Genomic DNA, 13,237 nt, shown 5'->3' on the forward strand with positions numbered 1-13,237 from the left:
AGTCTTGTTGTGCGGAGTCAGTGAATTAATTCGTATAAAGTGCTTATCACAGGGCCTGGCATACACTAAGTATTCGGTGACTTTATTACTATTTTGGAACTAGTGAAGGAGGCTGAGACTCAGGAGTCCTGGATCCTAGTCCTGACTAGGATGGCCGCGTGACCATGGACAAGTTCTTTTACCTCTCTAAGCCTAGTTTCCTCATCTGTAAAATGGAGGTAAGAACACCTCAGCGAGTTGCTGTGAGAATTAAGGTAACATTTTTGTGAAACTGAGAAGCACCATCCCTAGGTTGTAGCCCTCATTTTCATGGTCAGAAATGGCAGCTAGAGCTCCAGCCATCACATCCACATTTCCAGTGACAGGATGGAGGAAGGGGCAAAGGGCACATGCCATCTATCTTTGAAGGGAGGATCCCATAAGCTACTACAGAACATTTCAGCTCGAATCTCATTGGCCACACCCAGCTGCAGCCGAGGTTGGGAAATGTAGTCTCCATTCTGTGGTTCAGGGACAACCAGGAGTTTCTGCCACACATGCTCAGGTGTTTGCCCCTCCTAGGCAAGACCCTCCAGCAGAAACGCTGCCCCCTTCCTAGAGCTGGGCTGCAGTCCCAGCACCATAAGGCCCTGTGAGGACCCAGGTTGCCAAGAAGCCCAGGCAGGTGCCACAAGACCTGAACAGATTTGGGTACTGTGTCCAGCCTGTGCTGGGGACCCTGCCAGCCCCGAGGTTCCGCTGCCTGCAGGGCTCTTAGGCTGACGCAAGTGTGGTGGGCCATGAGCTTTGTCACTTGTCACAGCCTGCATCAACTCCACTGAGCCCCGTGAGCAAGGGCCCGAAATCTGAAGAGGCTAGGGAATCCCTCTCTAACTATGAGCTCTCCACCCAAGGCTCAGCCATGTGCCCCGGGGCCAGTAAATCATATCTAGATCAATCAAGTGGGATCTCAGTGTCCTCAAGAACCTGGCGAGTGCCAGGCACACTGCAGAGAGTCCTCTGTAATGCCAGGAATCATCATGAACTCACCTGTTTTGAAAAGTGGGTGTCCCGTATTCCAGTTAGCTTAGGAAGAGGCTTATCATGGGCTGTCCTTCCTCTCACCTCTACATGAGAACAGCCTGCATAGTAGCATCTTGCTGAGTCCAGACGACCTTTCCATCTTCACTGTGCCCCTGAATAGGTGGCCCTAAGTGAGGGTGGGGGACAGGGGGTGTGCTTGAAACATATTCTAAAATGCTGGAGGAGCTCAGAACCGAAAAATGTCCTGTGTGAGTCGTTCTGTTACTGGGATGGCCCATCTTTCATTCTCCGAGTTCAGCAGCCTGGTTTTTTTCTATAGGAGGTTTGTTTAAAGTGTTGGGGAACCCCTGACTCGTCATTCCACCCTAGGCCTTCCCATCTGCTGGGAAGGTTTGCCACCAGCATGGCCTTCCTTGCCTTTTCCTCCTCTCCCCGTGGTCTGCTTCATACGTGGGTGTGAGCTGTCACCATGTGTCAGGCACTGTGCCAGGGCATTAAATGTATATCAGCACATGCAGGCCTCCTCCTAGCAACCGTGTGAGGTAGCTGGGGACAGACATACCATTGTCACACAGCTGTGTGGTGATGTGGGACCCAGGAAAGCGTAGCACAGTCCACAGTATGTATTATATATATACCAGGGGCTGACGGAGTACAACCCACGGGCCTGCTGTATACGGCCTTGCGAGCTAAGAATGATTTTTAAAGGCTTGTAATAAAGAATAAGAATATGCAACAGAGACCGAATGAGACCATCGAACCTAAAGTATTTACTGTTTGCCTTTATAGAATAACTCTGGCAAGCCCTGGTATAGAATATGCAGAGTTTAGCACAGATTCTGGAGCCATACTGTCTGGGTTCTAGAGCCTCAGTTTCATTAACTATAAAATGAGAATAATCTATAAAACACGGCTGCCTCACAAGGTTGTTAGAATTAAATGAGATAAAGAATATAAAGCACCTAACCTCGAGTCAGCTTCTTTGGAAGTATTGAGGGAAACTGTATCTGAGCCTTTGCCGGGCTTCTCAACCCAGTGGGCTACCCCGGCCCCAAACATGGCCTCCTCAGAGCGTATCCTTTGGCAGGAGGAGAGGGACCTGCCAGCTGCCCATTGTGCCGCATCCTGCTGGTAGGTCAGCGCTGCCTTCCTCCCACCGCCATTCCTGCTGACCGTCAGCTGGTGCCACTCACCAGGGCCGGGCGCAAAGCCCACGCCAGGTGCCGAGCTAGGCCTGCAGGTACCAAGCCTGTTCCATTCTCCACCTTGTGCCTCAGATCCACCTGGCTGAAACTCCTGCCTAACTGCAGGACTTGTGGCCCGGGGTTCATCCTCTCTGTGTGCATTTCCTCATTCATGGGCCAAACAGGCAGACATCTGTGTTTCCCCAAGCCCAAGCTTTTGGCTAACGATTGCCTTCCTACCAGGAAAAAGGAAAGAGAAGGGTAATCCCGGGCCAGCCAGCCTCCCTCTCTGAAAGAGTGGTCTGCAAAACAGATTTTCAGTGGTTAATGAGTGAAATGTAAAGATTTTTTAAGAAACTCAGATCATTGAAAAAAATCAAAAGAATATTTTCTGATCTGGATAGGGATAGGCTTTCAATTCTTACAAACTATGGAAGAAAGGATAAGATAAATAAACAAGAAATTGTACTACCTAGAACCATAAAATTTATGTTTTACATCAAAAGACCTAAAACAAAATTTTAAATCAAACTGAGAAAAAATAGTTATGCCAGATATGGCATAGAATTAATATTCTTAAAATAAAAATCTTTAAAACAATAAGGCTCTTGAGAACAACAACAGCAAATTTTCATTTAGTACAGTAGTGCCCCCTTATCCACAGTGTTGCTTTTAGTGGTTTCAGTTACCCCACTGTCAACCGCGGTCAGACAATATTAAGTGGAAAATTCCAGCAATAAACAACTCTTTTAAATTGTGTGCCATTCCAAGTAGTGTAATGAAATCTTGCTCTGTTGAGCTCCATCCCGCCCAGGATGTAAATCAGCCCTTTGTCCAGCCCATCCACACTGTACATGCTACATGCCCATGAGTATAGGAAAAACCAGTATACATAGAATTTGGTACTGTCCCTGGTTTCAGGCATCCACTGGGGGTCTTGGAAAGTGTCCCCTGCACAAAAGGGTGGACTACTATACTATGCATTTTATATATACTTGCTCATTTAATCCTTGTAAATGAACAAGTATTTATAACATTTATGATAAAGGTACTATTATTATCCCCGTTTAACAGATGAGGGGACTGAGGCTCAGAGAAGCTAAGTAACTTGCCCAAGGTCACGGCTAATAAATGGAGAAGATGGGATTGAACCCAGGCCATCTGGCTCTTGGGTCTGAGCACTTAAACTCTTCTATGTGAAACAGGAAAAATGTATTAAGCAGACAATACACGAAAGAGGAAATACAAATATGTGAGGAAAATAAGAATTATTTTTCAGTTTCTGTGGGAATCAGAAAAGTACAAATAAAAATAATGAGATACCATTTTTGTCTTCAAATTAGAAAAGGTTTTTAAATACTATAATAACTAATGAATACTGGCAATGCTGGAGTGATACAGAGAGTCCCACAGATTGTTGTAGTTATATTCAAGTGGCCTTTCTGAAAAGTATTCTGGCAGTACTCAAAACAATACTCAGGAATCTCAAAAATGTCCATACCATTTGACCAGGAATTCCCATTCTAAGAATCTAATTTGAAAAAATAGAGATGTAGACAAAGATTCATGCACAAAGATGTTCATAGAAATGTTATACAAAATACTGAAAAATTAGAAACAACCTATCTGATAATAGGATACAGGTTAAGGAAATTGTTTAATCTCCATAATGGGCAATTAGGCAGTCATTTTACATAAATCTGGACAACAAAAGAGACCATAAACAAAGTGAAGAGACACCACAGACTCCTGGGAGAAGACACTTGCAATGCTTATAACAATTATATAAACAAAAGAATATACAAAGAACACTTATAAATCAGTAAGAAAAAGGCAAACAAAGAGCAAAACAGGCGAAGAATGTAAACACGCAATTCATAGAAAAAGCAATTTAGGGCTAGTAATATAAAGACACGCTCCATCTCATTAGTAGTCAAGAAAATGCAAATTAATCACATGTACTTAATCAGAATAGCAAGAGTCTAAAGGCAAAGATAGAGGGAAACGAATTCATATCCATTGCTGATGGGACCATAAATGATGGGACTACAGCCATGGTGGAGAGCTGTTTGGCCACACCTGGTAAATGTAAACGTGTGATTCCACCACAATCACACTTCTGGGGATCAATGTGCACAAACACCAACTTGTACAAGGATACGTGTTCCAGGATGTTCGCTGCAGTGTTGTTTATAGTAGCAACAATAGTAATAGTATTGTTGTAAAATATTATGGTATATTATATATTACATTGTGTAATAAAATAGCAACAATTATCATCATTAAAGAACCGTCCATCAGAAGGGAAATGGATGAGTAAAATATGATTTATGTATAATGGAATGTATACTATGCACAGTTAAAATAAATGAACTAAATCTGTAACTATCAGCTCAGATAGATTTCAAAAACAATGGTATAAAGAGCAAGTCATAACAGAAGATACATATTTGAATGATACTACTTATGTAAATCTTTAAAACAAACTAAAATTTTTATATAATATTTAAGGACACATACATGTAGAAAAATATAAAACGAGCATGCAAGTAATGTACACCAACTTCAAATAGTGGTTACTTCCAGGAAGGAGGGAATGGATGGAGGGCCAAGGATGGGAGGTGGGTCTTAAACTGTATCTTTATAATTGATTATTTTTTTAAAGGTTGAAGCAAATATGGCAAAATGGTAACTAATGTTCTGAATCTGACTGAGGAATATGTCTTTCTGTTAAATTATTTTTTGTACTTTTCTGCATATTGAGCTTTTTCAAAATTTCAAACAAATTATTTTTAATTTACTTTTTGAACAATTCCCAGTTCTATGGAGAAATGCTTGTGTTATTAAGGCATAAAAACAACACAATATATACACAAATATTTACAAGTTTCACAAATTGAAGGTTTGAAAGAGATACCTAAAATATTCATAGCAGTGGGCAAGATTCTAGAAGTCTGCTTTTCTTTACACCTATCCATATTTTTCTCTTTTTCTCCCCTTTTTACCATGAAGATGTATTACTTTTATATCCAGAAAAAAAATATTTTTTTTAAACAACTACAGAAAAGTGTGAGCGAGTTCAGTTAGACTCCAGGAAAGGGTCCAAAACCTAGGAAGAGGTGCTGTGATGGGGTGGGAGCATCACAGGCTGTCAGAGAGACCTGTGCTCGAATGCTGGCTTGGAGATTGGCCGTAGGACTCTTGAGTTCTTCAGTCTTTGATCTAGTCAGCAAACCCCTGTTGAGCCGCAGCTGGGGACCAGGCGCTGTGCTAGAGACAGGGCAGTGAACAGAACATATGTGTTCCTTCTCTCACTGTAGGGCAGACAGTCTAGTAAGGAGGGGATAGTAAACACATCACCACCCAGACCATCTATCTGCCGCCTATGAGGGAAAGTACAAGGGCAATGACAAGAATCCAAGTTGATCGAGTGCCGGGGAATCTGGCCTCTGAGCATGATTTAAAGAGATTCTGAAGGATGGGGGTTGTGGAACCCAGCAAAGCCAGGACTTGGAGAGAAAGGCCGGCCCCACAGGGCATATTTCAGGGACTGAAGGAAGGCAGGGGTTCTGGCATGCAGTGAGGTGGGGAGAGTTGTGCAGGGGGACCTCAGCAGGCTGGTCCGGAGCCAGATCACTCAGGGCCTCACAGGCAAGGAAAGGCGTTTAAGGGCGGGGGGAAGTCAGTGAAGGGTTGAAGCAGGGGAGTGACCTGGTTAGATCTGCATCCTCAGAGATTATTTTGATGCTCTCTGAAGATCAGAGTGGCTGGCGAACAGCCCAGTTAGTTGGCTATTGGTGTGGCCCAGATGAGAGAAAATGGGGTTGGGATCAGGGTGATGGCAGTGGAGATGGAGAGGTGTGGAAGGATTTGAGAGACTTTCAGAGGCAGAACTGGCAGGTCTAGGATTGTGTGTGTCTGTGTGTGTGTGTGTGTGATGCAGATGTGGGGGTGGGAGGTGGCACTGAGGGAGGGGCCACGGAAGAGAGCCAGGTTTGGGACCTGAACGGTTGTGGGGCTGGTGGGAGTGAAGAAAAGAGCAGACTCAGGAGGGCAGGGGCGGAAGCAGAGGTGGCGAGCGGGCCCCCAGGTGTGGCTGAGCTTTGGTTTCTTCCTGTGTAAACTGGGGGTTTGCGGTGATACCTGAGCCCCCAGGGTGAGTGTTTCGGCCCTGTTCCCCAGAACCACGTCTACAGCAGTCTCGTCTCTCCCTCGCAGGCGGGACGTGTTACTCTTGGGGCTGGAACGAGCACGGCATGTGCGGGGACGGCACCGAAGCCAACGTCTGGGCCCCAAAGCCCGTGCCGGCTCTGCGGTCATTGTCGGGACTCCGCGTGGGCTGCGGGGCCGGCCACTCCCTGGCCCTCTGCCAGCGGCCAGCCCTCCCTGCCCTGGGCCAGCACCCCAGGGTCACTGATCCTTTCCCAGATGCCACCAAGGAAGCCGGATCTCAAGAAGCCATGGACCAAGAGAGAAACTGGAAAGACAGACATGCAGAAGCTTCTCCCCAAAGCCAATCTGACAGGTTCAGAAATGGACTTGTGACAGAGACCCTTTAATAAAGCAACTTTACCCACCCAAAGTGTCCCCAGAGAAATGCTTTGTCAGGTTGCGGTGTTGGCCTGCGAAGGATTCAGGAGGCACTCTGGGCGGGCTGACCAGACGGGAACGATGGGAGCCCAGTATCTGGGCTCAAGGAATGGACATCCTTTCTGCCCAGCATGTGAGAATGAGGGTTCAGTCCTCACCCAAGGACATGGGAAGCAGAGGAAGGCTCCAGCCTGTCCCTAGCTGGTGAGGACAGAAAGCCCAGCTCTGTCCCCAGTGCTTGTTTTGCCCCAGCAGGCTTTGATTCAGCAAGACAAAGGTTCCTATAGGCCATGCTTAGGACGGCCACAAGCCTCTCCTGGGGTTTCATTCTCAGCACCCAGAGCATGTAGTTTGCTGGTTCAAGGATATTGAGGTACCCTGATCAGGTGGCTGGTTACTTGGACAGGAGGGAGTTCTTGTCTTGGTGACTAGGACCAAGGGAGAAGGCTCTGGAGCGGGGGTGAGGGGTGGAGGAAGTATAGATGAGTAAGTGGAGGAAGAGACAAAACTTCTGGAAAGACCGGGCAGAGGAGACCCCTGGGACAAACAAAGGAATCTAGAACCAATGAAACTCCCAAGATCAATGTCTTCATCTGAGCCAGGAAGGGCTCTGGAACTAGTCTGTGTGACTGTAATTGCCAAGCTGTAGTTTCGGGTGAGGGACAGACACAGTGTGGGAAGGGGGGTCTGCAGGGAAAGACCCTGACCCCTGACATCTGCCCCCAGGCCCTGGCCTCTGCAGGAGGAGGGCCCTCACGTGAAATGGGGAGCAGGCCAGACCCCAGGCCTCAGGCTTCCCCGGGTGGCAGCTATGGCTCTGGGGGACATAGCAGCTTTCTCTCTGCCGTGACCGGCAGCAGGCCTTTGGCCAGAGGGCCTCAGAAAGTGGCTTTCCCCGGAGGGCTGAGTGGCAGTGTCTCCAGCTCGCCAGCCCGGGTTGTGGCGCGTCCCACACCACCTCCCTCTGACTCAGGAGAGCGCTTGGGTCTGGGAGCACTGGGCTCAAGGGCTTGAGGATGTTACGAAACCCCAGGACACCACAGCTGGAGGACCTGTAATGACCTTCTAGCCTCGTGGCCTTCAAACTGCGTTCTAGAACCCTAGCAGTCTCCTGAGACTGACAGCATTCTCCTGAGAACTCAGTGGCCACCTTGTGGGCTGTGGGTAAAGGAAGGTCAAGTAGACAGAGGTCTGGGTCCCCACCCTCCACCTTATTCACAGCAGCCTCATTTCAATCTACACTGTATATCAGGCTTCACGTAAGATTTCACTTGACAAAGGGGTCCTTGAGAAAGTTTTAAAACCACTGATCTTATCCAACATTTTCATTGTTCATGTGGGAAAACAGAGGCCTAAAAAGGGGAAGGGACTATCTCAAGGCCATACACCTCACTCCTGGCCCAGGGTCCTGATTGGGAGGTGACCCATCCAGGGCCTCGAGCCAGACAAGGGGGGCAGGCAAGGGGTGGCCCTGGGACCAGTGGGGGTTCGACTCAGGAGACTAGGGATTAGGGCCATCCTGAGCTTCCCAGGCCTGCACCTAGAGACCACCCATGGCCATTGGCTGACCTTGAACACCAGTACGTGGAGTCCTGCTCCCAGTATTGTACCCTAGAAACATTGCTGCCCTGGCCAGCAAAGCCCTTTGTCCCCCCACCTCCCAGAACCAGTAGAGGCCAGCACATCCTCTAAAGCACTTCCAGAATGGAAGGAAGGTCATCTCTGTGCACTCTGTGCTGGTCTTGCCAAGGTGACCAAGCCTTCAGAGACGGAGTAATTGGATGGCCCAGAGATGACCCAGACTGGAGCAAGTCCACCATTACTGGCCACCACCCACTGTCCTACAGACCGGGTGGTCTGCACTGGAAGGCCACCCCACGTGGGTAAGTCCTCAGGCCCATACCTCCCAGGCAGGGTTTCCACTCCCGAGGAGCGCACACTCTCACTGCACAGCCGTGCAGAGTTCCCCCTACCTCTTTCAGCACTCGCTGGAAGAAACCCAAATCCCATGTCCTCTGCTGCTGAGCTCTAATGCCCCTCCCAAGGCTTCCCTGTGGGCACAAGAAAGTGTCTCGGGGCTCCTTCCCAGCCTGAAACAGGGTGAGGTGGTGCATCAGCCCTAAATCTCGGAGCCTTGCTCAGAACCTGAGCCAGACCCTTCTTAGAAGCATGCAGAACACAGCTAATCCATGCATGCAAGAGTGAATGGCTCTTGGCACTGGATGACACCACAGACTGTCCAGTCCCCTCCAGTTCCTCCATTTCTCCCTCCCTGACATTGGCGGACGGGCTTCTCTGCATCAGTTCACTCGCCAGATTGATGAGTGCCTGAAAGCGCCAGCGGGGTGAGGGTCTGTTGACAGTGTCTCCCAGACTTTTTTCTGGACCATTTGAACCCTACTGGTTATTCTCAGACTTGTAGATGTCCAAGCCCCTCATTTCTACTAGATCCTGATCTCTTCAAGAGCAAGGGACCAAGTCTCGGTCAATTCTGGAATCCCTTTATTAAGGACAGGTCCTGGGACAGAGAAAGTACCCAATAAGCATGTTAGGGTCACCATGGGTGAGGAGGCTAAACGAGTGGGTTCTGTGATCCCCTCACCCCCACCCATCCTCTGCTTTCATCTCTTACAGATGTTTGATAACTATGCTGTGGATAGCACAACCATTTGACAGTGATTAGCTAATGAGAAAATGCCCACTCATTTCTAAGAATGACTTTTTTTCCCTATAGACTAAGTTGATTGGCCTTCATATCCCTCACCCCGCCCCCGCCACCACCCCATGAGAACGAGGGAAGGAAAAAGGAGAGGGGAGTGAGACCCCATCGTGTGCTCATAGGTCTTGGGCCCGCAGCCCCTACAGTGATTGTCAAAGGGCGGCCACGTACCAGGTGTGAGCAGGATGTTTACGTCCTAACGTACCACACACAGTCTCCCCTCGCAGGCGCCCTGGCTTCCCTTGATGCCCTACTACCTTCGGTCCCAGCGGGCCATCAGGCCAGAATTCGATGAGGCTGTGCTTGAGAACGGTGAATCCAGGCCTGGGGCTCAGAGTAAAGCCCTCCACCACCATCCACCACTTCTGAGTGAAGTGACTTAGTGAGAAATCGAAATTGGGAGGTAGGGAGTGAGTCAGGAAATGGGATGGGGTTCCAGGTCCTAAGGGGCACATGTATAACTGCAGCAGGGTTCGAATTTCCCAGTGACCAGAGCACGGAGAGGTGACAGTTGGGAGAGGAGAGCCAGAGGGCCTCTGACTTCATTCTTAGGGCAACAGGTGTTTATGCAGAAAATTGAGGTGGTCAGATGTGTGCGTGGAAGGCTCAGAGCAGTGTGTCAGTGGGCCTTCTGTCATACCCATGGCCTGAGGGCCCTGGGATTCAGGACCGGTGTTCCAATCAATTCCATCTCCAGCCCCAGCAAGACTTCAATTAACTTGAGACAGCTTCACCTGAGCTCTGGAGTCAGACCACCTGGGTTAAAATCTTGGCTTCATCCTTCATTGGCTGTGTGGCTTTGAGCTGGTTACTTTACTTCTCTGTGCCTGTTCTCTTGCCTCTAAAATGAACATGTTGAATTACTGTGGGTCATCATCAGACCACTTGTCTCAGATGCCCTGCACATGGCAGATGCTCAGTGTATGTTAATCCCTGTTCCCCGTTAGCTACTGTGTCCCTGAAAACCCCTATTCCAAACGGCCGTATGTCAAGTCCCACTTGAGTCCACCAGAGGCACTTCTTCCAGGGTGGACCCCAAGTAGAGGGAACTCTGCCCTCCCTGCAGCCACTGAGGCCACTTGGCTTCTACATCCTGATGCTTATGAATGGCTGTTATATACATGGTGTGGATCTGGCAGCTCTTCAGCTGCATAAACCCTGGGCAGAGGCCTTGCCATGCTCACTGCTGCACTGATCCCCACCCCACGTTGGTGAGGTAAATGCTTAGAGGGGGTGAGAAACTATTGGGTGAGAATTTGACACCCACCTTCAGCCTCCCTTCCACCCATATGATCGTTGTCTTGGCCATGCTGGGAGGCATCAGGGAACGGAAATCCAGGGGAAACTGACCCCCACTTGTTTGTGGCCCTGGTCAGATCACTCCCCTCTGGGCCTCAGTTCCTCATCTGTAAAATGCTCAGAGATGGAGTGCCATGACCATTAGGGACTTTCCACCGGAGATTCTCTAATGGATAGGAAAAGAATTGGAACCCCAATCCCCCACTCTACCCCCAACCAAAGCCAAGTGAACAACCCAAGCAAATCAGCATCCCTAGGAGAGGGCTCCACCCCTTCCAAGATGCCTCAGGCTGAGGGAGGGGTATGTGATGAGGTGACCACCAGACTGGGCCCAGCAAGGGTTCAGCTGGATAGGGCACCCGGACCAGTCATACCCCGGCCTCTGGCTCCATCAGATTCAAGGATGGCCCTACGAGGGAGGTGACCATGGTCTGCATGAAGGGCAGTGGCAGGGGCGGGAGCTGGGAGCTCCGACAAAACCAGATTCGAGGAGTCATGAATATGGCATGGATCCACGGAGAAGTTTCCGTATTGGTGAACCCCCTAGAGGATGGGCTCGTCTTAGGGCCTTTTTTTGACCGATTCCTTCTGAGGGCTGCCTCCCTCCCCCCACCCAACAGGATCTGCAGGTTGCGGGGCAGGGGGCAGTCCTGGCTTTCCCCCAGTGAGAGGACAGCCAGCACCTTGGGTGGGTCCCTGAAATCAGAGGAGCCAGGGCTCAGGCTCACCCCAGCCCAGCCACAGAGGGCCAGACCAGGGGCCCAGAACTGAATCGCGACACTGCCAAAGGCAATAAAAACCCAAATCCATGCTTCATCTCCAATGTCAGCTGTTTATTATTGAGGGCCAGGGCCCAGGGAGGGGAGGGTGTTGAACTAAAGCAGCATTGCTCTCTTTCCAGGAAATGTTGCGAGCTGCAGTGAGAGCTTGAGATGTTGCATTTTTTTTTCAACTCAAGCATGTGTTTTTCAAAAATATCATCCTTCCCCACCCCTTACCCCACCACTAATTTTAGTATCAGACCAAAGCCAAGCTACTGTCCTCTGTTTCTGTTGGGAAAATACTATATTTATTCGAGATGCAGAAGTGTGTCTCTGCAAACCTCCGATTGCTTCAGGAAAACAAATCTGCTTTAGACTATACAGAAACCATGATACAAAATTTATTTCATGCTAGAATCGCTTTGCATAACATTGGGCATGCAGTTTTTTTACTCTGAAGTACTAAATTGCATACAATGCCGGGTTGTGCCTTAATAAAGGTGGAGGAGGACCAGCCCTCCCGCGGTCCTGATCTTTTTGGTGCTCTGAAGGAACACTTGGAAAATCCATAAGGTGTTGATTATCTACTATGAACAATTTGTTATGAAAGTTGGTCGCACTGAATCTACACACCGCTAAGATGATCGAATCAACCTAGACTAGCCGCTGTCAGGGGTCTTGGGGAGACGTCCGCTGGGTCGCAAGCATGCCAAACAGAGGGAAGAAGGCGGCAGTGTGTTTCCACAATTCTATTTGGAGCAAAGTTCTCAGTTTCCGCGTGAGAGATGAACTATGAAGGTGAGGTCAATATGACCGATGACTGACCGAATGCCCTTTTGGGAACCTTTACTCTCCATCTCGATCTCATGTACAAAAAGGGAAGCAATCCGTTCCCCATCCCCACCCCTCCCCCCACCCTGCTCCATTACCCCCCAAAACGTACAGGTTTCTACCAAATGCCATTTACAGTTTGGCTCCAACAACATGTATAAACGGAAAGCGCTTTGAAAGAAAATAGAGGACTCTTGCTTGTTTCTCTTCGTTGTTGTCGTGGTTTAGGGTAATCATACAGTTGCAGGGGATTGGTGGGTTTGGATTGCTGGGTTTTTCTGTTGAACTTCATGCAAGTCATGCTAAGGAACCCTTCCATCCCACCCCTTCCCCGAATAAAATAAAATTTTTAAAAAATGAAAAGAAGGAAAACAAATCCTCTACAGTCAGTTACCATTTGGCCGTAGAAAAGCTACGTCTGTCCTAGTACAAGGCCTGGGCCACTCGGACTCGTCCGGCAAACCTGCATGGCGTGAATTTACTCTGTCCGAGGGTGAGGAGGGGCTGCAGGTCCACCCAGATGCTTAATAGCCACCAGTGTCCTGGGCCAAGCCGCCTGGTCAAGTCACTCTCACAGCCTCTGTCGGCATATACTTAGCAATGACAGGGCTTTCTTTGCAAAGATCTGTATGTAAAGAATACAATTAACACTTGAGCTTCTCTTCTTGGCTTTCCCATCCCGCTTGGTACTTAGTTTTTACGGAAGGAGGAGGACAGACAGAACAGCCGCATGCAGAGGCAGGCAGATTCTTCTCCAGCTGGTTGGTTCTCCCATGCAGTGAGCCAGCCTAGCACGCCTCTTTCTCTCCCTCCTGGGGCAACGGGTTAAG

General features: G+C 48.9%; 2 protein-coding genes across 2 annotated transcripts in view; one reads left to right on the forward strand and one right to left on the reverse strand.

The window, feature by feature from the left end:
* The window catches only part of SERGEF (secretion regulating guanine nucleotide exchange factor), a 227,392-nt gene extending 220,248 nt beyond the window's left edge, over positions 1-7,144 (forward strand). Inside the window, exon 11 of the mRNA XM_007174853.3 lies at positions 6,426-7,144. Coding sequence (XP_007174915.2) covers positions 6,426-6,766 — 341 coding nt within the window. The 3' untranslated portion in view covers positions 6,767-7,144. The remainder of the gene's footprint in view (positions 1-6,425) is intronic.
* Positions 7,145-11,638: 4,494 nt separating this feature from the next.
* The window catches only part of KCNC1 (potassium voltage-gated channel subfamily C member 1), a 45,507-nt gene continuing 43,908 nt past the window's right edge, over positions 11,639-13,237 (reverse strand). Inside the window, exon 4 of the mRNA XM_007174854.2 lies at positions 11,639-13,032. Coding sequence (XP_007174916.1) covers positions 12,968-13,032 — 65 coding nt within the window. The 3' untranslated portion in view covers positions 11,639-12,967. The remainder of the gene's footprint in view (positions 13,033-13,237) is intronic.

The sequence above is a fragment of the Balaenoptera acutorostrata genome, chromosome 9, assembly GCF_949987535.1.
Source record: "Balaenoptera acutorostrata chromosome 9, mBalAcu1.1, whole genome shotgun sequence".
NCBI lineage: Eukaryota > Metazoa > Chordata > Mammalia > Artiodactyla > Balaenopteridae > Balaenoptera > Balaenoptera acutorostrata.